This window comes from Homalodisca vitripennis, chromosome 2 (assembly GCF_021130785.1).
Source record: "Homalodisca vitripennis isolate AUS2020 chromosome 2, UT_GWSS_2.1, whole genome shotgun sequence".
NCBI lineage: Eukaryota > Metazoa > Arthropoda > Insecta > Hemiptera > Cicadellidae > Homalodisca > Homalodisca vitripennis.
The window spans coordinates 219,925,173-219,949,679 of NC_060208.1; the positions used below are offsets into that span (position 1 = coordinate 219,925,173).

Consider the following 24,507-nt stretch of genomic DNA (forward strand, 5'->3'; position numbering starts at 1 on the left):
CATTATATAACTTATTCTTGTAGAAATGAGATTTCTTGCAAAATATAAATCTAAAACCCTTCTCGACATATATTTCTAAATGATACATTAACATTTGTGTTCATTAAATTTGGCTTCGTATCAGTATTTAAAGTCCACACACCAAGTTACTACAAAATGATGTATGTGTTGGGATATTAATATGGCATGTTTAAATCTCTTATAGCTTTATTGAGTTTGATCACTATTTTATATATTCTGCTATTTTCTAGTTGCCAACATGGTTGGTCATGAGACCAATGTAGAATAATATTCTCTAATGTTCAGCCAAATCCCATGGCGTCACTTGCACCAAACGTCTAACTCAATATTCCTCATATAAATTTTGACATGTCCGCAAGATGTAAATATGCAAATAGCAATTATATAAATGGAGCTTCATGTACAATTTCAAGACTATAAGTTAGTTCGTTTTCAATATATTGTGTGGACAGACAGGCAAAAATGAAAATTCCAGGCCCACAAGTGATAGGTTTCGTTGAGTTTCAGCAAATAAAATATCAAATTGTACTGAAAATTTCAAATATTTTGGATTTTCATAATACTCATAGTTCATTTTTAATATATTTTTCTTTATTTCAGTAAAAATTACTTATAATTTCAACAAGCATTAATTATAATGAATATACCACAATATTTTTCCAGTCATTATATTCACTTTAGTCTATTGTGTTATTTTCTCAGATTCGTACTATTATTTGAGTTCAACTTCTTCTCCCATGTACATAAATCTCTCACTTTTTTATTTTTTTGCGGAACTAGTAGTTACTTCTCATGTTTATAATAGTCTTTTATGATAGTTTATCATTTACGGTTTACGTTTCAACTGATTATAAAACAATATAATACAGACATGTTCTATTAATAATTCCCTTATCTTGGGTCTATATTATGGAACAAAACACTTCTAAATCTAAGAGTTAATTCTCATTTCTTTGTACCAGTAATTAGAGCTGTTTAGTTTAGTCACAACCTTGTTAAAATACAATTCTAAAACAAACAAGGTGTGAATCTCACACAACGTATTTCGTAACAGGCCTTAGCTGAGGTCGTTTGCAAAGTTTTATGTCTTTACTTATAGAAAAAACTAATTAATATTTCGGCTATGCTATTATGATCTATTAGAAAACCCCAATAAATTACACCATTTGAAACAAAATGGTCGAATTAAATAAAACTCTTTTTTTATTTAAAAATACCTTCACACATTCCGATCTGGACCTTAATTCCCTCACTGCATTAGCGTGAACGGTAAGGGCGTTCAGATCGGGATTCTGTTAGACCGTTAGGATAGTTGGGGTCGATATTGACGATCTACACAACCATACTGGATTCATAATATTGCTAGGGACCACCTAACAGGCGAGAACACCGAGAAGTCTCAGGAACTTTGTAGTTTGTCCGTCCCCAATCTCCTCGTGTACCCAATCTTTTGGTCCTGGGATGCGCTGAACCGCTGGATACCTTATAATAGTTTTCGGTAGGTGGTGGTTTGGTTAGGACGTCTCTTACGTTGGCTGCGATTTGGCATGTCATGGAAAGTAATTGAATTTTTTTTATCCGTGGTAACATTAGCCAGAGAAACCTGATCCTCACCCTCGACAAAACACAACTCAGATCGACATGCCACAAGGGTTGAATATTCACTGCTACACGGTTCACCACGAGGTGACAGTGTTCGGCATGTTATTTTTATTTTATTCTATAGGATAATCTCACTCACCACTTATCACGTATCTCACTCAGATCAAGTCGGTCTCACTGTCGTAAAGGAGTAATAACGGTAAAAATTGCATTTTTAACTAGCAGTTACCCCCGGCTTCTCACGCAATTTCGGATGTTTTGCACCTGTATGAGCACTTCTGCTTCCGGTAAATTCTATTTTTAATGCCAATGTTTAGTTTGGCTTCTTCTCTCGATGAAGAAAATGAGTTAAATGTGTATATTTATAGTGATTTTAATTTACTCTCGTCTTATTATTTTTTCTAATGCTGATTTTTCCTTCTTCTTATCAAGAAAATATGAGTACATACACAGCTCTGAAAAGTCCACTTTTGTCAAAAGACAACGTAAATAGGTTTCATAACAGTTTTAATAATTAATACAAGTTTTTAAATACTTTAAACTATTGAGTTGCAATTGGTACATTATTTCAAAAGAACAGTCCAGCGAAATTTTATCTAGCATATTTCTTGTCTACTGCTTCAAAATTCTGACCTTTTTATAATTTAGGACATTTTTGACGTGACAACGTCTTAAATTAGGTTGCGGCTCGGAGTCAATCATGAAAAAGTGTAACGCCCGGTAACGTTACGATGCCCGTCCAGTGGGTCCGCCGCACGGGATCCGCACGGGATAAAGCAGATGACTGTGGTCCGCCGCACGGGATAAAGCAGATAACTATGTTTATTCGTGAAAATGTGGAGTGCTTAGATTCGTCATTTACAACAACTACAACAATAAAGGTAAATAATTGTACACTGATATTTCATTATCGTAAACTATGATTGATTGATTAATTGTTAGATTGACACAAAAGTTGAGAAACTGAGTTTATAGGTTATGTCATACTATTGACAAATGTTGATAGTGTTAAGTAAATTATTAGTTTTAAATCACTCTGCAATCAATCGTAATTCAGTCGATTGAGAAGAAACAGCGCGTATTGCTAGTCAAATATTTAAAATAACAAATTATAACCTCTAACCTGTCATAACAGTGCGACCAAACAAACGAACTAAACCGACCAATCACCACGCGCGGAGTTAGAATTTAACTGTGTTTAGCAAGAATTTCAAATTCCAATTTTAGTAAATGTTTTATTCAACTTTACCATTTACAATAACAAATTTTAATTAATTTCAAATTATGTACAATGTTTTTAATAAACAAAATATATTTCTATAGTTAAAATTTGTGCAATTCTTATTTTCATTCAATTCCTTGTTCCTATTGTGCAATTTAATAATATTCATATCAATAAATATTCTACCGAGAAAAAGACGTTGTCATGTAAAATCTTCGCCCGTAAAAACCGACTTTACAGGCAACCATAATTTTTTAAGGTAGATTAATACTTACCTAATCACTGAAATCTAAATCGTCGTTAAACATTTTTGTTATCTATTAGACAATTTACTTACTCTATATGTAAACAAATTGCAAAATAATAAACAAGGTATACACAGGACAGTTGATTACATTTGACAGGTTCATTCAATTAATTTTACACAACTTTATAGACCAAGATGTGACTTTTCGTTACTTCAAAGACGAGTTGGATTAAGTAAAATGTAAAATAACAGTACAATCGGTTGAGTAGTTTACGCGTAAAAACAAAACAAAGGCACTTTCACATTTATAGTAGGATATTCACCCAACGTACATTAGTGAACAAACTCTATACTATATGAAAAATCAAATATAAATTTGAGTATATTAACAGTATATATATAACACTGTATATATAACATAATATATAACAGTATATATAACATTAATCAAAAATTTTGATAGAATGTTATAAATGAAAAATAAATTACGAAATTAGTTGCTCTTAAATGTTTATCATTCATTGCGATGTATAACTACACCAATATGAGGTGCAAAACGTATACCATAAAATAGATTTTTAAATTGGGGGTTAGAAGAATACACGATTCGTTTAAATAAACCCATGCACAAAAATTGGTCTGACTACAATTTCCCACATTTACTTCCATACATTCACATCTCGTTTGCACATTTATCTGCATATCTCTCATGCATTCACTACATTCAAAATTATGTAAGCAGCATGCGATAGAATAGTAGAGAATTCGTAAAACAAATTTAGCCTGTCATCTGAGTTTACGTCGTTCATTTACTGATGCTCAAAACTGTTCACTGTGCTGTGTTATAACTTGTGACTGTTGTAAAGTAAATTTAAAAGGAAATTAATCCTTTCAAGGGATGAATCCAATTCTTAGAAAAATTATCATATTATAAATGAAACTAGATCTACAAAGTAATTTTAATCTAAAATTTTGCGCTTGCTTTATCACGCACACTATTTTTTGAATGCATAAACCTTGAAGGTATAGAGGATTATAATTATATTAAATGAAAAAGTACCTTAGAGCATACTTATCGGGAAATGTATTATATTCGACACAATTGCTCTTGAATTAATAATGTAGAAATTAAGTTTACCGTAATAAAGGAACCGTAATTATATCAGATATAGTAACTTCTCTCCGCGTATTTTGTATTAAATTGTAATACAGAGTGAGTTTCCAGGAAAATAACAAATTATAAATATTTTGTTTCTTCATCTTATTCCGGTGAATACATACTTCTCCTTGGTGTATACATGCAACCATGGGCGTATCCAGGGTAGGTGTTTGGGAGTATTAACCCCCCCCCCTCTCCCATAGATAAAAATATGTTATTACGATAACTTAATTACGATAGTTATTTAGCGATCGTCATAACGTGTTCGGTCACATTTTCTGAATAAAAACCCAAAATTGGACAAGCAAAGTTATGAAATGTCATAATTTGTAAAAAATTAACTTTAAGTTCAATGTGTATATAGTGTTCATTGCCGAGCGTCTACTGCTCAGCGGCAGTAAAAATAGACAATTACTAATTTCATATCTCAAAATTTGTGTATTAATATTCACAGTAACTATGTACTCGTACACTATCAAAATACATGTCGAATTATAGCTCAATAATTTATCAGGTATAGCATGGTTTAAAATTATAACACATTAAAATGTAAAATATATATTATTTAAGTAACACAAATACACGCCCATATGTTAAAGTGAAATACATACGTTTATATCTCCGGTATTTCTGGATGGGGGTGTGGTGCACCTGCACCCCAGCTTGAATGAGAGGCATGGAAACTTTGTAGTGGTAACCCCCTCCCCTAGTTGGTCATGCTAGATACACCTATGCTGCAACTGTTATCACACAGTTTTCGCGTTTACGAAACGTATCATAAATATCACCTGTACCTATTATTTTTGAACTATTCACTTAATTATTTGACTATAGTAACCCGCACCAACATAGTCCGATCACATTAAGACATATGTTATTAAGCTGCAATCTACCAGCTGTTTTCTGATGTTAAGACGGATCTGTCATTTTTCATTAACGTAAAATTAGCAGGACAATTTTTGTGCGGAAGCTTTAGACCAATCATCTCCACAAATAGGCGAACCACTACATTCTTGGTGACCTGTGATACTTCTCAGTATTCAGAATCATAATTAAAAGAATATATCTTAATAAATATATTTTTGAATGGTTTTCAATTCATTTAATAATATTCGGTTTAATAGATGCATTGATGCTTTAACAATGGTGGCATTCCGATAACAGCTTGTAGCCTTGAGTGGGAAGGAAGATTTGAAGTGTTAAATCATATATCATAATAAGCACAACTAAACAAGATTCTATGAGAGAATAATTAGCCAGTTATAGTTCAACGAACTGAAAGGGCAGATAACTGAATTCTCTACCGCAGCAAGTTGCGTAAATTTCCAAACTACACCGAAGCAATTCCCTCAGCGGCTCACTTGTTTCATCCAAGTCCCTTTAGTTCATTACCAAATAGTTATAATATTTGAATTTGAACATCTCCAGCATTTAAAACCATTCATTCTTAAATGAAAGTAAATAGTCTATGAGCTCTCAATATTTAAATACAGAGGTTTCTTAAAATTTGTATAATTTCTCTTATTTCTGCTAAATCCTTTGATACTATCTTTTCACTGAGGTCAACTAAATAATATAATCTACAGAAAACTGCTCCCGCAAGACAATGTCCAAACTCTGTGATGTATTCCACTCATTGTTCCATCGACGTAACCGGACTGAAGATGAGGACAAAAATCGGGCGCCGCACTAAAGGATAAATACTACATCTGTATCAATATAAGAAGTAAAAAATGAGAGTCGCACTCACAGGCAGAGTAGAGAAGACCTATGGAGGCGAGTGACGTGCAAATGAGCAGTGATTGTGCTCTTCTCTTAGATGGAACAAACTCGCCGAGTAGTGGAACTGTAGCGATCATTGCAGGGCAACACCTAAAACAAAAAGTTTTACATTTTCTTGACCTATAATTTTTTTTATTAATACTAATCAACTTATAAGTTAGGTTCAAAGAAAATTCATCACATATGAAATTGGAACTGTGAGAAAACTAACAGAAAATGCAACTTACAAATGCATATTACTTATCTTAATTTAGTAATAGAACTTACAAGATTCCAGATGCAACCTTGACTATGAAAAATGACCAATAGTTGGGAGCAAACGTGCCCAAGATGTAGAACAAGACATTGAGTGACAATCCTCTCATCAGAACATATCTCCTCCCCAGAGTATCGGCCAGGTAACCGGACAGGTGGGATCCGGCTATTGTACCTGTAAACACATTTTCTTGAGTGATTTTACAGAAATTCCTTTGAAAACCTTTAGGACGAAGAAAGACTAAAATTTGAGAGCAATAGTGGCCAAGATGAAGAACAAGACATTGAGTGACAATCCTCTCATCAGAACATATCTCCTCCCCAGAGTATCGGCCAGGTAACCGGACAGGTGAGATCCGGCTATTGTACCTGTAAATACATTTTCTTGAGTGAACATTTTTCAAGAATTCCTTTGAAAACCATCAGGACGAAGAAAGACTAAAATTTGTTTAGCAATCGTGGCCCAAGATGTAGAACAAGACGTTGAGTGACAATCCTCTCATCAGAAAACATAATCCTCCCCAGAGTATCGGCCAGGTAACCGGACAGGTGGGATCCGGCTATTGTACCTGTAAACACATTTTCTTGAGTGATTTTACAGAATTCCTTTGAAAACCTTTAGGACGAAGAAAGACTAAAATTTGAGAGCAATTAGTGGCCAAGATGAAGAACAAGACATTGAGTGACAATCCTCTCATCAGAACATATATCCTCCCCAGAGTATCGGCCAGGTAACCGGACAGGTGAGATCCGGCTATTGTACCTGTAAATACATTTTCTGAGTAACATTTCACAGAGTTACTTTGAAAACCATCACGACTAAGAAAGACTAAAATTTGAAAAGCAATCGTGCCCAAGATGAAGAACAAGACGTTGAGTGACAATCCTCTCATCAGAACATATATCCTCCCCAGAGTATCGCCAGGTAACCGGACAGGTGGGATCCGGCTATTGTACCTGTAAACACATTTTCTTGAGTGATTTTACAGAATTCCTTTGAAAAACCTTTAGGACGAAGAAAGACTAAAATTTGAGAGCAATAGTGGCCAAGATGAAGAACAAGACATTGAGTGACAATCCTCTCATCATAACATATCTCCTCCCCAGAGTATCGGCCAGGTAACCGGACAGGTGAGATCCGGCTATTGTACCAGTAAATCACATTTTATTGAGTAACATTTTACAGAGTTACTTTGAAAACCATCACGACGAAGAAAAACTAAAAATTTGTTTAGCAATCGTGCCCAAGATGTAGAACAAGACGTTGAGTGACAATCCTCTCATCATAACATATATCCTCCCCAGAGTATCGGCCAGGTAACCGGACAGGTGGGATCCGGCTATTGTACCTGTAAACACATTTTCTTGAGTGATTTTACAGAATTCCTTTGAAAACCTTTAGGACGAAGAAAGACTAAAATTTGAGAGCAATAGTGGCCAAGATGAAGAACAAGACGTTGAGTGACAATCCTCTCATCATAACATATATCCTCCCCAGAGTATCGGCCAGAAACCGGACAGGTGAGATCCGGATATTGTACCTGTAAATACATTTTCTGAGTAACATTCACAGAGTTACTTTGAAAACCATCACGACTAAGAAAACTAAAATTGTTTAGCAATCGTGCCAAGATGTAGAACAAACGTTGAGTGTCTCATCAGAACATATCTCCGTGTAACCGGACAGGTGGGATCCGGCTATTGTACCTGTATTTTCTTGAGTGATTTTACAGAATTCCTTTGAAAACCTTTAGGACGAGAAGGACCTAAATTTGAGAGCATTAGTGGCCAAGAGACATTGAGTGACAATCCTCTCATCATATCTCCTCCCAGAGTATCGGCCAGGTAACCGGACAGGTATCCGGCTATGTACCTGCAAACACATTTTCAGTGATTTTACAGAATTCCTTTGAAAACCCGAAGAAGATTAAAATTTGAGAGCATTAGTGGCCAAGATGAAGAACAAGACGTTGAGTGACAATCCTCTCATCAAACATATCTCCTCTCCAGAGTATCGGCCAGGTAACCGAGCAGGTGAGATCCGGCTATTGTACCTGTAAACAATTTACTTGAGTAAAATTTACAGTTTTCCGGTGAAAACCATCAAGACGAAGAAAGACTAAAGTTTTTGAGCAATCGTGCCCAAGTTGCAGATCGAGACAATGAGTGACAATGCTCTCATAAGATAATATATCCTCCTTAGAGTATCATCCCATTAACTGGAAAGGTAGGATCCAGCTATTGTACCTGCAAACATAATGACTTGAGTACAATGTACAGAATTCCGGTGAAACCTTCTCCATAAAGAATTACTAACATTTTGGAGCAATCATGCTCAATATGCAGATCAAAACGTTGAGTGACAATTCTCTCACGAGAACATATCTTCTCCCTAGAGTATCGGCTAGGTAACCAGATAGGTTGTGTTTTTGCATTGCACTTGTAAACATATTACCATATTAAAATTATTGTTATAGTTTTTTTCTTGGTTCATCATTTACTACAAATACTTAAAACATGTTATGTATTATACTAATACACTTCATCAGGTGAGGTACAAGTAATTTTCATCAAAATTATAAAGCAATTTTCTTTTTTCTTAAGCGATATATGAATTACCCTAAGAATGAAATCGGTTGTGATGCTTTTGACGCGTCGAAATTTGAGAGTAAAACCGTGCTGTACCGAAGTACAGTTGGGCGCATATTAATAAAGACATCTTAAACTTTCAGAACATTTTTTTAATAATTTATTGTGAACATTTCATCTGCCTTATATAAGTTTTTCATTTTTATCATTTAAAAAAGACGTTTAATAACTGAAAGTTTTCTGTGTGTGTCAGACTTTTTTTGTGTCGGAAGTACTATAACGATTTAGATGAAAAGAAAACTGGAAACGTTTCCCCACAAAAATTTATCATTTGGAAAACACTATTTATATTTTATATTCCAAATTTAACCCACAACTTCAACCGAAGTTCGTCATAGAGGGTAATACATTGGTGTACATTAAAATTGGCAGTAGTGGTGTAATGCAGATATAAAATACCAAGTTACTATCACTCGTTAACTACAGATCATGCCAGTGGGAAATGTAAAACATATAATAAATTTGAAGTTTAATCACTGTTATAAAACCTACCGTAATGAACAAAGCTGTGAATGATTATACATAAAGTACTCAAGACTGTTTGACTTTCTTAAAATTGTAATATGGCGTTTTTACAATAGATTAAAAAACAGGATAGTGAACAGTGGCTCGACGAGAAATTATATTTTCCGAACAACAACAAGAGTGATATCACGCAATACGTGGTATAAACGATTATATTGGGGATTTTTCATGAACCTGTTACGATTTTCCCCTTCAAAACTTTAAGTAAATGTTTTTTTTTTTACCTTAGTAGGCTTTTCAGTCCGACGTATGCATGTATATTTTCTTTAAAGGAGAACAAGACAAAATATATTGAGACTTTGAAAATATCTTTGACCCGAAATCTACGCATTTAGGATGGCGCAGGTTTTCCATAACTATATAAACATCATGACTTTCTTGAAAAGATAAGCAAGCCAAATTCTGCTGTAATTTGGGAAGTATAATTCTTCAAATGTATGCAAATATTATGCAAAACCTGATGTAAGAATCATATCCTTGATCTTTGACCCTCTTAACCATAAATAGTGAAATAAAACGTACCCGGATTGAGAAATATAATAGTATTTAACCGTATTAAACCATAGGTGCTTTTAATGAGTAGAACATTTTTCGTTCAGGACGCCTGGTAACAGCAATTAAAAAATAAAAAGGTACGAACTGAATATCTTTTATAATTTACTTTACTGTACATTAAAACTATTTTCGACAGTACATTCTTAGCTTGTTAATTATTAAATGATGAAACCCTTTTTATATTTAGAGACAGAGCACGCAGAATTTTGTTTTACCTTCTGGGACATGCCAATTAGTTCAACCTAATTCACCACACTTGTACCGGAAATGGGTGTGTAACTCCCACGTAAAAAAAACATAAAAACGGAAACATGTGTTTATGATTTTTATCTTACAATTTTATATGACAAATTTGTGATAATTTACATAGTGTATATTTCAGTTATACAATTGTAGTCAATGAAAGAAACAGCCTGACAAAGACGCGATAAATCTTATGTGTATTTTTTAGTTAGGAAATGTGTAATTTCGTTGGTTGGGGCGCAGACGAACATATATATATATCTCCGATATATGTGTGGCGATTAGTTTGAAACGCATCAAACTAAAATAACATGACATGTGACAAATGTGTCAGTTGCTGCTTTGCCCCTTTCTTCAATATTGCATTTATATACCCATAAAAAATTATGATTAGGGCCCGCTTGGTAAAGGAATGGCTTAGGCATTCACAATCAAGGCTATACAATATGTTAAACACGAATAAATTATAATATATATGGTATTTTTGAAATCAGTAATAATAAAAAAATAGGCGCGAATTTAAAAATTGACTGAAACCCCTCACCTCCTACTTTTCTGGTCAAAAAAATTTCTTCTTTCTGTTATTTAAAAACTAGAGGAAATTTTGTGCAGATTTCACGCAAAAATTCGTTCAGTACAGGTAATAATATGAGAGCTGTGATAGTTTTAAAATGTTGACCAAAACATTTTTTGAGCGCAGCGAGAGAACGACGCTTCCGATAATTAACTTCACCATATTAATTTCATGGTCTTATTAATCACCATTTCTTCAAACATTAATATTTGCTGTATAGTGTTCAGTATCCCTTCGGTGTGCATAAAATTTGCAACACAACGTACATATATTACGTATTCTATAAGAATACAAAGATAATTGTGTAAAAAACAGTTTTGGTTCTGAGACTGACTCCTTTTGACTCCATATCTAATTTTATCCATCTATACTTTATAACGCGGCCTCAACTATTAAATTAAGATTGTTCAATAATAAAATATAGTATACATTTTTTACATGAACATACTGGATCAAAGTGCTTTAAAATATAGCTAAAATAACAAACACATACACAGTCATGCCTTTACGCAACTCCCAACCAGTAAACACATTGCCTTATCTTGCATGAACAACTGAGACCTCACGGTTTACACTAATCTTCATTATCTACTGTTTATAATTAACGCTGTAACTTGAGAATATATTTAACTTGAGATCAGCTTTGTTGACATGTTTTTAAACCTATGGAAGATTACACGTTGGGATAATAATTAATATCACTTGATGTGATTTGGCTGAGCGTTAGCAAACATTTTACATTGGCCTTATGGGTGACTATGATTTGAACGAAAAAACTTAAACAAAAAAAGGGTATAAGCAACCTGATTACAGTGACTTGACATTTTTACATGTGAATTAGTATCGACATGTATCGAAGAGAGTTAATATGCAGACTTGACATTTTAAATGAAACTTCATTTCTAAATTAATATTATTTAGTCGTGCTAATGTATTCATGGAAATTAAGCGTTATTATAGCCTATAACTCAGTAGTCTGGTTGGTACAATGTTTTGTCTTCTGTGGGAGTTGTAAAAATACCTTTTCTACATGATTGTCTGTCAGTACGCAGGGTATCTCAAGAATGAAATGAGTGATAGATTAAACATTTTTAGGCCTCTCTGTGAAGTCTGTTATTATACTCAGGTATATCTTGTGATAAAATTAACTATTCAGTGAGGAAACCTATACGGAGTATAAATAATCAATTTCTACGAACATTGAAAAAGTATCAATGTAGTCTTATAAAAGTAATTTAGTAATGTTATGAAAATGTGAATTAGTTTATTAACGTAGGCCTAAAGTGAAATATCACAATAGGCAGTACTACTAAATTAAAATTTTTAGTGTTAGGCTAGTAATTTATTCTCAACGAAAGGACAAAATTATATTTTTATCTCATAAAAATGATGTAAATATATTCACATGTTAGTTAGCTTATTCAACACGAGTATGCCAGAATAGAGCCAAATATAAATAACTGATATTCTTAAATAAATTTTCTGTGGTTTAATGGCCAGCATTCTCCCTCATCACCTGAGGGATCCGATTTCGAGTACCAGTGAAGTGGTTATAAATACATTTCCACTTTTATTGATTTATTTAGTGTTTATCTTGCACAAACCCTGATTAAAATTTAATATAACTTGTAAAATTTCGAAACAAGGCAATGGCGCCCATGATACTTACTTGGGTCAAAGGTGCACGTACATGTTTTTTTCCCTTGGGGACTTGAAGCCTCTTTATGTTCAGCATAAGTTGTTGATTGTTCAAAGAGAATAATCTCTTTATGTTGGGATAAGGATTATTCTCGATCTGCATAAATTATGTTGGTAACAAATCCAGCCGTATCTCTTTTATCATGCAGTCATTTGTATTATCATTGTTTTACTCCGGCTACCCTCCATACTGAAATAGTATCTCGGGGAGGGGAGGAGATTTTTGTAGGATTCAAAAGGGATTCAAAACTCGGCCGTCAGGTTCAGATTTTGACTGAATGAAGTAGGGTTTTTGAATAAGTTGGTAGGTGTTTTGAACTTTGATATGCTTTAATTAAATAAACTCTAGTAAATTTATATATTTGACTTTTCTTTAAAACTGTTTTCATCATGTCGTTATAACTGTTTTTAAATATATTTATTAAATTTTGTGCGCTATCATGTAGGTTATTTTTATTTATATGCTAAGTATTAATTAGGCATGTATCATTGGTGCGAGATATTCTAAGAAACAGTTATGTATTAAAAAACATAGAAAATTAAGGCATTTTTATTTATTTATTCTATCATATTTATTATGCAATAGTCTTACCGTTGGAATATCATCAATATATAAATGTAATTTATTATTTGTAAATATAATTTTTATGTTATATATTATTGTCAATTATAACAATGTATTGTACTCGAAGCATTATTATATTTTCTAAATACGTTGGTTATCTAATACATACATCTTAGTTTAAATTGTCCTATAAATGCGTAATGTAAATTAAAAGTTAAAAGTAAAGGAAAGATGTCTTATTTTACCAGACGAAGTTAGGGCTAATAAGCCCTCTACAGCACTCAACGTGGGGACCAACGGCTTAAAGGTGACTTCCGAACCACCACCAACGGCCGGGCAGGCGAACTGCTTGCAAGGACGGGATTGCTCAGCGGTCACCCATCCAAGCAGCAACCACGATCGACGTTGCTTGGTCCGGTTATCTTGCGATAACCGTTGTACCCGCTACACAACGCCATTGGCAATAATGCAATGCCATTAACGATGCATAAAAGGGCAATGCCTTTAGTGAATAAAAATTAATGTACTTTATGTTTTGTTATCTCCGATTGACCCTTACCTATAAAGAACGCTGAACTAAGGAGACCCTTGTCCTTGGATGACAGTTTGAGATCACATTCTGCGGCAGGAAGGATGAATGACACGTCGACAGATCCCAGCAGTGATGTGCACATGGCCAGTCCAGCCAGGATGATGATGAACATGCTGAACTTTCCGTAACCTGTACAGACACTATGTTAGCTCAGTCCAGAGACCAGTGGCAACAATGGTAATACGTCCTTCCCAAATATTATTTACAATTTTTACACTTATATCATGAGCCCAAGAAAATTGTTTAATGAATTATTACATTCTGGACATTTTAAAATCTACGTTTTTTCCTAACCGATTTCCTAAAAGATTTTTTCCAACACCGGTCCTAGTTGAGTAGCTCCAACTTCACTCTGATACTAATCCACTCAAGAAATGTGGAAGAGTTAATTCAGCCTTTTTTATTTCGTAGTTATACCTCATTAAGGAATTATCAACCAATCAGTGAGCTTTTGAAAAGTTCTTAAACTCATTTACAAACTTATTTTTTGTAGTGGCTTAATATATCAATGAGTTGAGTATTTACAGGTAGAATTTCACTCTATTAGTTAAAATAAAATTTAATTGCAGCAATTACATCATAACGAATACTGCAATAATATGACTTACATAGATTAGCTGATTACACACTGTAATGAGTGAGAGTATCGGTTACGTCGAAAATATTGTGAATTACAAGTATTGTTGTTATAATGTTTGCTAAATTTGTTGCTATTCTTCAGTTTAATGGTATAGTACAGTTTACCTCTCAGTGCGACGTTAGGAATGGAGATAAATTCAGCATGAACGTTGAATGAACCCTTTCCATCATAGCAAAGCTATGTTTGTGAATCATTTTTCTCTAATTTAAAATTAATAAAATGTCTCAGCTCAACCAAATTAGTATGAGGTTTGTTATAGGCGGGCAAGTGCAGGAGAATATTTATTATTATTGAAATGGACACTGAATTCTACATCATTCATAATTTATAAACTGGTCAGGATCTTTTATGTGTCGAGGACCTTTTATGATTATACTGAATTTAGGCAATTTAAGGTCCCCTGTGGGGGGGGGGGTTAACTGAATAACTCATCTAGAAGAACACAGGTCGTAGTTATTGATATAACTTCAACTATATACAGTAAGTTACGAAATTTATTGGAAACTTCAACAAGAAAAATTGCTAAGCAAGAATAAATATGTGGTGTGATAGGAATATGTTGTTAAGCTCTAACATTTCTGGGCTCCTGCAAACCATTAACTATTGGACTGACATATATAGATCTCTTTATTATCAAGGACGTACTAATTTACAAATACAAACTCATTATTCATTATTTCTCCCACAACGATGGGTACATGGTTGATAAGTAAAATCTGTATTGCCTTATGAAGAAAGATTAAAGCAATTTTATAAGAACATAGCGTTTATAAAAAGATATATAGAACCTTTGATGTTATAATTGTTATCCTTATTATCAAACTAATTGCTGTACCTAACGTCTCTAACATACAAAATTATCCTGACCAAGTTATAGATATCTATGTAAATATATATTATTCCAATTAATGATGAATAATAAATCTATTAATAATTAGTTTAAAGTATCCTATAATGACATACTATAAACATTTAATATATTTCTTAATATATTTATGGATAAGAAACCATCTTAAGTTTTACTGCTTTAAATTATGAATTACATCAATTGCTAAAATATTCAATGAATCAATTATTTTTCGAACTTATAATATACTTGCAGTTTACCACAGCTTCTACCACAATTTCCTGCTGAACAACTAAGACATCATAGTAATATTCTGTTTACTTAACCCCTTTAAGGAATGATGATTACTATAGGATATTCCTACCTTCTAGCCCATTTTGGAGTGGTTAGAAGAAAACTAATTTAGAGCATCAAAAATATGCAAAGTGTTACTGAATTTGTTATTTCTGGTATCTGCAGCAAACAGATAATAGTACTGTCATTAGTATTAACAGCACCCTACAACAGACGTTACTTTTCTCATGAGATGCAAAAAGTTCTGTAATAATGATTTTATAATGAGATGTATAGAAATACATCTATAATTCATGCAAAGACACAATAATTCAAGAGGGAATTAAGGAGTTATTGTGTCTATGCATTATTCTAATATCCAATAAGCAACAATGCCAAATTTTGTTTAACATCTGTGTACTAGATTTTTTTGAGATTTAGTATCAAATATACAAACATAATTCACAATCTTTCACATATATAGTATTAGTTGGATTATAATTAAATAAAAATATTACTTACCAGCAATATCCATGGCGTCCTCAAACGCAACGTTTGCATTTTTTCCTAAAAATAATTATTAACTGTTATTGGAAATAATTGTAAAGGTTAATACATTGCAGATAAAGTAATGGTTTAAGAATAATTTCAATTACCAAGTTATCAAATCTCTACTACTATGAAGGCGTGATATACATTTATAGCTATACAGTAGTTACAAAGAAAGATGGTCGTGTATTTATTTTTTATTTTGTAGTTGTACAGTTTTAAGAAGATAATGGCATCCAAATTGCTACGAGAGAGGTTTTGCAATATATAAATAATAAATGGATTCAACAAAACATAACCGAAATAAACAAATAATTTGATATTTTAATAAGTAAATAAATATTTTAAACTGTTGAGTAAATTAAAGTGATTTTTATGTAACATATCCAACATACATCAATCAAGTAGGGTTTTTTGAATAAGTTGGTACGTGTTTTGAACTTTGATATGCTTTAATTAAATAAACTCTAGTAAATTTCTATATTTGACTTTTCTTTAAAACTGTTTTAATCACGTCGTTTATAACTGTTTTTGTAATTTTTATTACACTTTGTGCGCTATCATGTAGGTTATTTTTATTTAGTTTCTTAAGTAGTAATTAGGCATGTATCATTGGCGCGAGATATTCTAAGAAACAGTTTATGTATTAAAAACGCTTGGAAAATGAAGGCATTTTAAATTTATTTATTCTATCATATTTATTATATAATAGTCTTACCCCTTGGAATAAAATTGGCATTATTATATTTTCTAAATACGTAGGTTATCTAATACTTACCTCATAGTTTAAATTTTCCTGTAAATGCGTAATGTAAATTAAAAGTAAAAGGGAAAGATGTCTAATTTTACCAGACGTAACGTGGGGAACAACGGCTTAAAGTTGACTTCCGAACCACCACCAGCCGGGCAGGTGAATTGCTTGCAAGGACGGGATTGCTCAGCGGTCACCCATCCAAGCAGCAAACCACGATCGACGTTGCTTGGTCCGGTTATCTTGCGATAATCGTGTACCCGCTACAACTACGCCATTGGCAATAATGCAATGTAATTAACGATGTATAAAAGGGCATTGCCTTTAGTAAATAAAGTGGGTTTTTGTTAACTCCGATTGACCCTTACCAATAAAGAACGCAGAACTCTCAGGAGACCCTTGTCCTTGGATGACAGTTTGAGGTCACATTCTGCCGCAGGAAGGATGAAGGAGACGTCGACAGATCCCAGCAGTGATGTGCACATGGCCAGTCCAGCCAGGATGATGATGACATGCTGAACTTTCCGTAACCTGTACAGACACTATGTTAGCTCAGTCCAGAGACCAGTGGCAAAAATGGTAGTACGTGCTTCACAAATATTATTTACAATTTTAACACTTATATCATGAGCCCAAGAAAGTTTTTTAATAAATTATTACGTTTCGACACATTTTTAAAATCTACGTTTACTTCCATTTTTCGTTTTTTCCAACACCGGTCCTAGTTGAGTAGCTCCAACTTCACTCTGATATTAATCCACTCAAGAAATGTAGAGGAGTTCATTCGGCCTTTTTTCTTTCGTAGTAATACCTCATTAAGGATTATCAACCAATCTGTGAGCTTTTGAACAGTTCTTAAACTCGTATTTTATTTAGTAGCTTATATATCAGTTAGTTAAGTATTTACAGGTCGAATTTCACTCTATTAGTTAAAATAAAATTTAATTGCAGCAAATATATCATATCGAATACTGCAATAATATGACTTACATATTATTAGCTGATTACACACTGTAATGAGTGAGAGTATCGGTTACGTCGAAAATATAGTGAATTACAAGTATTGTTGTTATAATATTTCCTAATTTGTTGCTCTTTTCTTCAGTTTAATGGGTATAGTACAGTTTACCTCTCAGTGCGACGTTAGGAATGGAGCTAAATTCACCAATGAATGTTGAATGAACACTTTCCACCATAGCAAAGCTATGTTTGTGAATAATTTTTCTTTAATTTAAAAATTAATAAAATGTCTCAGCTCAACCAAAATTAGTTTGAGGTTTGTTATAGGCGGGCAGCGGCAGAAGAATATTTATTATTATTGAAATGGACACTGAATTCTACATCATTCATAATTTATAAACTGGTCAGGATCTTTTATGTGTCGAGGACATTTTATGATTATACTGAATTTAGGCAATTTAAGGTCCCCTGTGGGGGGGGGGGGTTAATTGAATAACTTATCTAGAAGAGCACAGGTCGTAGTTATTGATAATTAAAACTTCAACTATATACAGTAAGTTACGAAATTTATTGGAAACTTCAACAAGAAAAATTGCTAAGCAAGAATAAATATGTGATAGGAATATGTTGTTAAGCTCTAACATTTCTGGGCTCCTGCAAACCATTAACTATTGGACTGACATATATAGATCTCTTTATTATCAAGGACGTACTAATTTACAAATACAAACTCATTATTCATTATTTCTCCCACAACGATGGGTACATGGTTGATAAGTAAAATCTGTATTGCCTTATGAAGAAAGATTAAAGCAATTTTATAAGAACATAGCGTTTATAAAAAGATATAGAAACCTTTGATGTTATAATTTTTATCCTTATTATCAAACTAATTGCTGTACCTAACGTCTCTAACATACAAAATTATCCTGATCAAGTTAAAGATATCTATGTAAATATATATTATTCCAATTAATGATGAATAATAAATCTATTAATAATTAGTTTCAAGTATCATACAATTGACATACTATAAACACTTAATATATTTATTGATAAGAAACTATCTTAAGTTTTACTGCTTTAAAGTATAAATCACATTAACATTTTCGAACTTATAATATACTTGCAGTTTACAACAGCTTCTACCACAATTTCCTGCTGAACAACTGATGTCCTGATAACATGTATTCCTACCTTCTAGCCCATTTTGGAGTGGTTAGAAGAAAACTAATTTAGAGCATCAAAAATATACAAAGTGTTACTGAATTTGTTATTTATGGTATCTGCAGCAAACAGATAATAGTACTGTCATTAGTATTAACAGCACCCTACAACAGACGTTACTTTTCTCATGAGATGCAAAAAGTTCTGTAGTTAATGATTTTTATAATGAGATGTATAGAAATACATCTATAATTTCATGCAAAGACACAATAATTTCAAGAGGGAATTAAGGAGTTATTGTGTCTATGCATTATTTCTAATATCCAATAAGCAACAATGCAAATTCTGTTTAACATCTGTGTACTAGATTTTTTGAGATTTAGTATCAAATATACAAACATAATTCACAATCTTTCACATATATAGTATTAGTTTGGATTATAATTATAAATAAAAATATTACTTACCAGCAATATCCATGGCGTCCTCAAACGCAACGTTTGCATTTTTTCCTAAAAATAATTATTAACTGTTATTGGAAATAATTGTAAAGGTTAATACATTTGCATATAAGGTAATGGTTTTAAGAATAATGTCAATTACCAAGTTATCAAGTCTCTACTACTACGAAGGCGTGATATACATTTTATAGCTATACAGTAGTTACAAAAGAAAGATGGTCGTGTATTTATTTTTTATTTTGGAGTTGTACAATTTTAAGAAGATAATGGCATCCAAATTGCTACGAGAGAGGTTTTTCAATATATAAATAATAAATGTATTCAACAAACATAACCGAAATAAACAAATAATTTGATATTTTAATAAGTAAATAAATATTTTAAACTGTTGAGTAAATTAAAGTGATTTTTATGTAACATATCCAACATACGCTAAGTATTTTCAAAATTACAAATTTTATACAATTTATTTTGAATCAGAAGCAGTAAATTTAAGCATGAACGTATTAATTATGTTATTACATTAAATCGCTCCATTTAAAAGATTTTTTTCAGGAGAAAAACTAATTGTGGAGAATATCTTCAAGGTATTTTCGCCGATTGGGGAGAGTAAATTTGTAGTTTTAAAAGTCTTTTGCATTGACATATTTCTCTAACTACTAGACTTCCTATATTGCGGTTAATCATACAGAATAACTGCGTTTTATTTAGCCTAATAGCTGGGAATAACTATTAAGTAATTCAATTACAAGTTCGCTTTAGAGTGACATTTTATTGAGTAGGTATCAGAGAAATTTTCGAGACCGAACTTAATACGTAATAGAGAGGGACATATGTCAGTAAACCTTATAGATTGAAATGTAATTTAAAAATGTATTCGCTTAAGTTTATGGCGTTAAAAATATCATTAATGGATTTTATTGTAACTAAAAACGTTTGCTCCATTATTGACCTTCGGTAGTAAAGTTTTTCACTTAAATTTTGTAGTAGCCTACTATATGATTAATGTTATACGTAGTAATAGCTAAATTTCTATAAATCAGTTAAGCCCCTTTTACTTTACTTGGATATAGTCCACTAATTAAGTTACCAAAAATCATTCCGAAAAAGGTTTCAGCTAGCAGTTTCATATGAATAGTATATACTTGCGGGTCACTTGCAGAAGTTTTATAGACTTTTTTACTCTAGTAAACTGGAACCCTACATCTACTGAAGAACAAAACATTACCTTGCTTGACCGGCATGTCTGTTATACCAGTAGTCGTGCTGCTCAGTAACGTGCCGCAGGAGCAAAAACAGCTCACTGAACTTATCTTGAAGACTGTCACTCTTTTATTATCGCCAGGGTCTAAATATCTCGGGTAAAACTAGAATGATTCAGCATAACAATTAGATTGCACCATTATGTACAATCTTTTGCCACCTTTAACCTGCAAGTCGGTGTCAAGAAGAAAGCAACATGAGTTGGTAGCTTTCTAATCTCTGTTCTGAAATCTCTTATCTGTTTAAGTCAACAAATTTAATTTCTATGTACTCACATTATCTCGACGACCTTTATAAAAACTGTCGTGAATACTCTTCCAGTATTAAAATACACAAGGCGACACATCACGTTGTCGCTTCTCACTGTTTCGATGTTTTTATGATCTTACCTGAAGATATAGGTTTTGAAGTTAAATGCTGATAACTCAATACTTCAGTTTTTGTTTGCAGTTTTAGAAGTGAAAACTTCACAAAAATTGTGCGATTTGAAGCAGATGGTGCAAGAAATCTAATGTGTCTCTACACTTGGGTAAGACCGATCACGTAGGGATATTAATAAATTTGGGCTTCACTTGGGTTCTGGATTCCTTGGTGAGTCCTCAAAAAAGGGTTTCCGAGGCCCGTAAATAACAATTGTGCTTAAACATTTATTAATTTTTGCTACGCATAATGTCAAAATAATACCTAAAACATGTTATTCAAAGTCAAAGTCTTTATTGCAACAAAAACAAGTAGGTAACTCATGCAGTTGATGTCAAGTTGCCACAAGGCATTCAAAACAAATTATAGTTAATACTACTTATGTCTCTACAGGTACACCTTCACTTAAAGTTAAAATAGAGTTCAAGTAATAAAATCAAGTTTTCACAGAAAATTAAAACTAACAATTAACAAATGGTAACACAGATAAAGCTAAGTACAACAGTAAAGTTAAGTCAGTCAATATTTGAAGGACAAACTAATTAAGACTTAAAATTCCATTTAAGGTAATACACAATAATAATAAAAGTTAAAACATGCATGTAAAAGATCCCTATATAAATATCATTCAAAATATTAAAACATCAATATCAAAAATAAGGCAAGGTCATCAATTAATAAAAGTAAAAATTCCATTATATACAAAACATTCCTAATAGTTAAACAGTAATATCACAGATAAGGCAAGGTCATAAATTAAAGCTAATGTCAATGGTTGAAAGATCTAAAAACTCATTTACACTGTAAAAAGGATTCCTCAGTAGCCAGCTGTACAATTTTGTTTTAAAACATTTAAAATCAGTTTCACAAGCATTTCTAGGAAGTTTGCTGAACATATTTAAGCCTACGTAAGAATAAGAGTTTTGTGTCTTGCTAAGCCTTACATGAGGTAAATCAAGTAAATCTCTGTATCTGGTGTTGTACTTGTGAATTTCATTCCTAAACAAGGAAGAATCAATCCTCAAATTAACTCTAACTAGACAATAAAATATGTACAAATTAAAAACTGTGGGTATTTTTTCACTTATAAACAATGGTCTGCAGTGAGCTCTATAATTAGAGTAAGTAATTACTCTCATTGCTTTTTTCTGGAGTAACAGAATGTGTTTTTTTTTACTGGTGCTTCAACCCCAGAGCAGTATACCATAAGAGATTATACAATGAAAAAAGGAAAAATAGGCCATTCTCAAATAAGTTTTTGGGATATACTTTTTCAAATTATACAAAAGGTATATTACTCTAGAAAGTCTGCTACATACATCCTGAATGTGAGGACCCCAGTGAGAGTTTTGAATCGATGTTGATTCCTAATAGCTTGACATTATCGCTAAAGCCTATATCTTGTGAACCAAGTTCTAGAGAGCTAAGAGCGAAAAGAACAGATTGGGTTTTATCCCCATTCAAAAAAAGACCATTGATATCAAACCAGTTTGCACATTCCTTGAGACTGTTTTCAATTTGGTTAAAAAGAGTACTTACATTAGAATCACTACAAAACAATGTTGTATATGCGGTACTGGGTATTTCTCACGAGACTATAGCCCCTCAGTTTGTTAGTCTGTCCCTCGCATCACTGCGTAGTTTTCTGTTACTTCTTGTCGAGTAATATTCTTTAATAGAATATCTTTCTTAATTATTCTTATGTTTTATATACATATACATATATAGTAACATATATATATATACATATATATAATATATATATATATATATAAAATAAAATATAATATATAAAAATATATAATATTTTTCTTTAAAACAGATTAACTCGTTTATTCTTTGCAATAGAATATCCGCAAATAATACCATGATTTGTATTTTCAACGGAAGACTATCTTTACATTAAATTATGCAACACAGATACTTATTTAAACCATTTCCGTTGTTTCCAGAAATTCCATGCCAACATTAATAAACATTAGCTTGTATGGTTCATTTAAATGGGAAATAAGTTTGTGGTCAATATTAATTTATCCTGTTGAAAACACTCCTAGCAGATTAAATATAGCACAGGAAAATTATTTTCCTAGAGATTTACTACTACTAGAGATTTAGAATATTTTTATTGAAATAAAAGGAGAACTAAACAGTTTTTTACAGTGAAGCAAATTTTTAACAATCTGTGACTTTCATACCGTAAGTGTCTGTCCATTCCCCGAGTTTTTGTTTACATTCTGTGCTGTCATGACTCGGGATGTATCATCAGTCATCATCCCGAGTCTGCTAGGTGCAGCATGTGTGTGTGTGTGTGTGTGTGTGTGTGTGTGTGTGTGTGTGTGTGTGTGTGTGTGTGTGTGTGTGTGCTTCTCCAGACCTATGCGAGATTTTCAAGTATACGCTTTATTTATTGACGTAAACTTTTTGCCGTTGAGTAGTTTAACTATGGCGATTCCAGGTTTCGGCACTGGAAGAAGAGGACATATAGTTTATAAACGTAGTTTTTTTTTTTAATTTTTGTAATATAAACGATGAAAAACACCCGAAATCCTCTTATTAGCCATCAAAATCATTTATCAATTTTGCACAAAACAAGTTTTGCGTAACTGTACAATCGACAACATACTTTAAGATATCATTATTCATTATTTTTAACATTGTACTACAATCGTAGCAAAATATTGCCTCTTTATAAAGTAATCTACTATTATATCGTCTCTTAGGGCATTGAAGGGTCTGACAAAACTGAATGAACTGTTAGCAATCAATTTACCGAAGTAACTTTATTCAAGTCACTGAAACATCTGTTTCTATGTCTTACGATAAAACTAATATTATTGTATTCGGACTGTTTACAACATTTTTATTCTGTGATTTCCTTGTTGCCATCATAATTATCCGTAATAACATTAGGTTGGAACTTGTTTTACCGTAAGATTTGGCATTTGGCATATAAAATAAAAAGAGATTTTTCACAGACCATGAGGAACCTTTGCATCACCTGTAAAACCTTTTTAAAAATATTTAAGGCACAAACGGAAAGAAGTAACAACATTAGGTATGATCTGTCTTGTAATTAATACTAAATTAACACATTGATAATTTTTGCACATACATATTTCCCTAAGTCTATGCAAACACACAAGCAAATACATTTACAATACTTATAAATTAAACATTATAACATACAGTAAAATATAGTCATTGAAAGAAAACAAACATCTCCCATATATGCAATAAATACTGCAGTGAAGACACTGAAGGCGAAACGAGCACTCACTAATGCTAAACAGACACAAGCAGGGATAATCTCTACGGTGACCTTTTATGTGTTTTTTTTTATGAAAATATGCTTAGAACTGCACTTTGTCCTATAAGGAAATTTGCGTTGCTTCCGGAGTAACAGGATATTCTTGATGGGTAAGGTAGACCACCTCCTATCGAGGAAGAATATTCATGAGGAAGAATTTAGGGCACTAATCTCAAGTCA

General features: G+C 32.5%; 1 protein-coding gene across 4 annotated transcripts in view; it reads right to left on the reverse strand.

Annotated features, from left to right (window-relative positions):
- Positions 1-20,791, reverse strand: part of LOC124355415 (synaptic vesicle glycoprotein 2B-like) — a 35,664-nt gene extending 14,873 nt beyond the window's left edge. Inside the window, exons 1-5 of one of the 4 annotated variants that reach the window (XM_046806553.1) lie at positions 20,566-20,790; positions 19,344-19,388; positions 13,657-13,818; positions 6,301-6,463; positions 6,002-6,123 (exon numbers count right to left, since the gene is read on the reverse strand). In XM_046806553.1, the coding sequence (XP_046662509.1) occupies positions 6,002-6,123; positions 6,301-6,463; positions 13,657-13,818; positions 19,344-19,388; positions 20,566-20,581 (508 nt within the window). In that variant the 5' untranslated portion in view covers positions 20,582-20,790. Of the gene's footprint in view, positions 1-6,001; positions 6,124-6,300; positions 6,464-13,656; positions 13,819-15,971; positions 16,017-17,117; positions 17,201-19,343; positions 19,389-20,565 lie in introns of those variants that run through there. The other 3 variants (XM_046806552.1, XM_046806554.1, XM_046806555.1) reach the window with 3 other exon arrangements.
- Between the last annotated feature and the right edge of the window lie 3,716 nt (positions 20,792-24,507).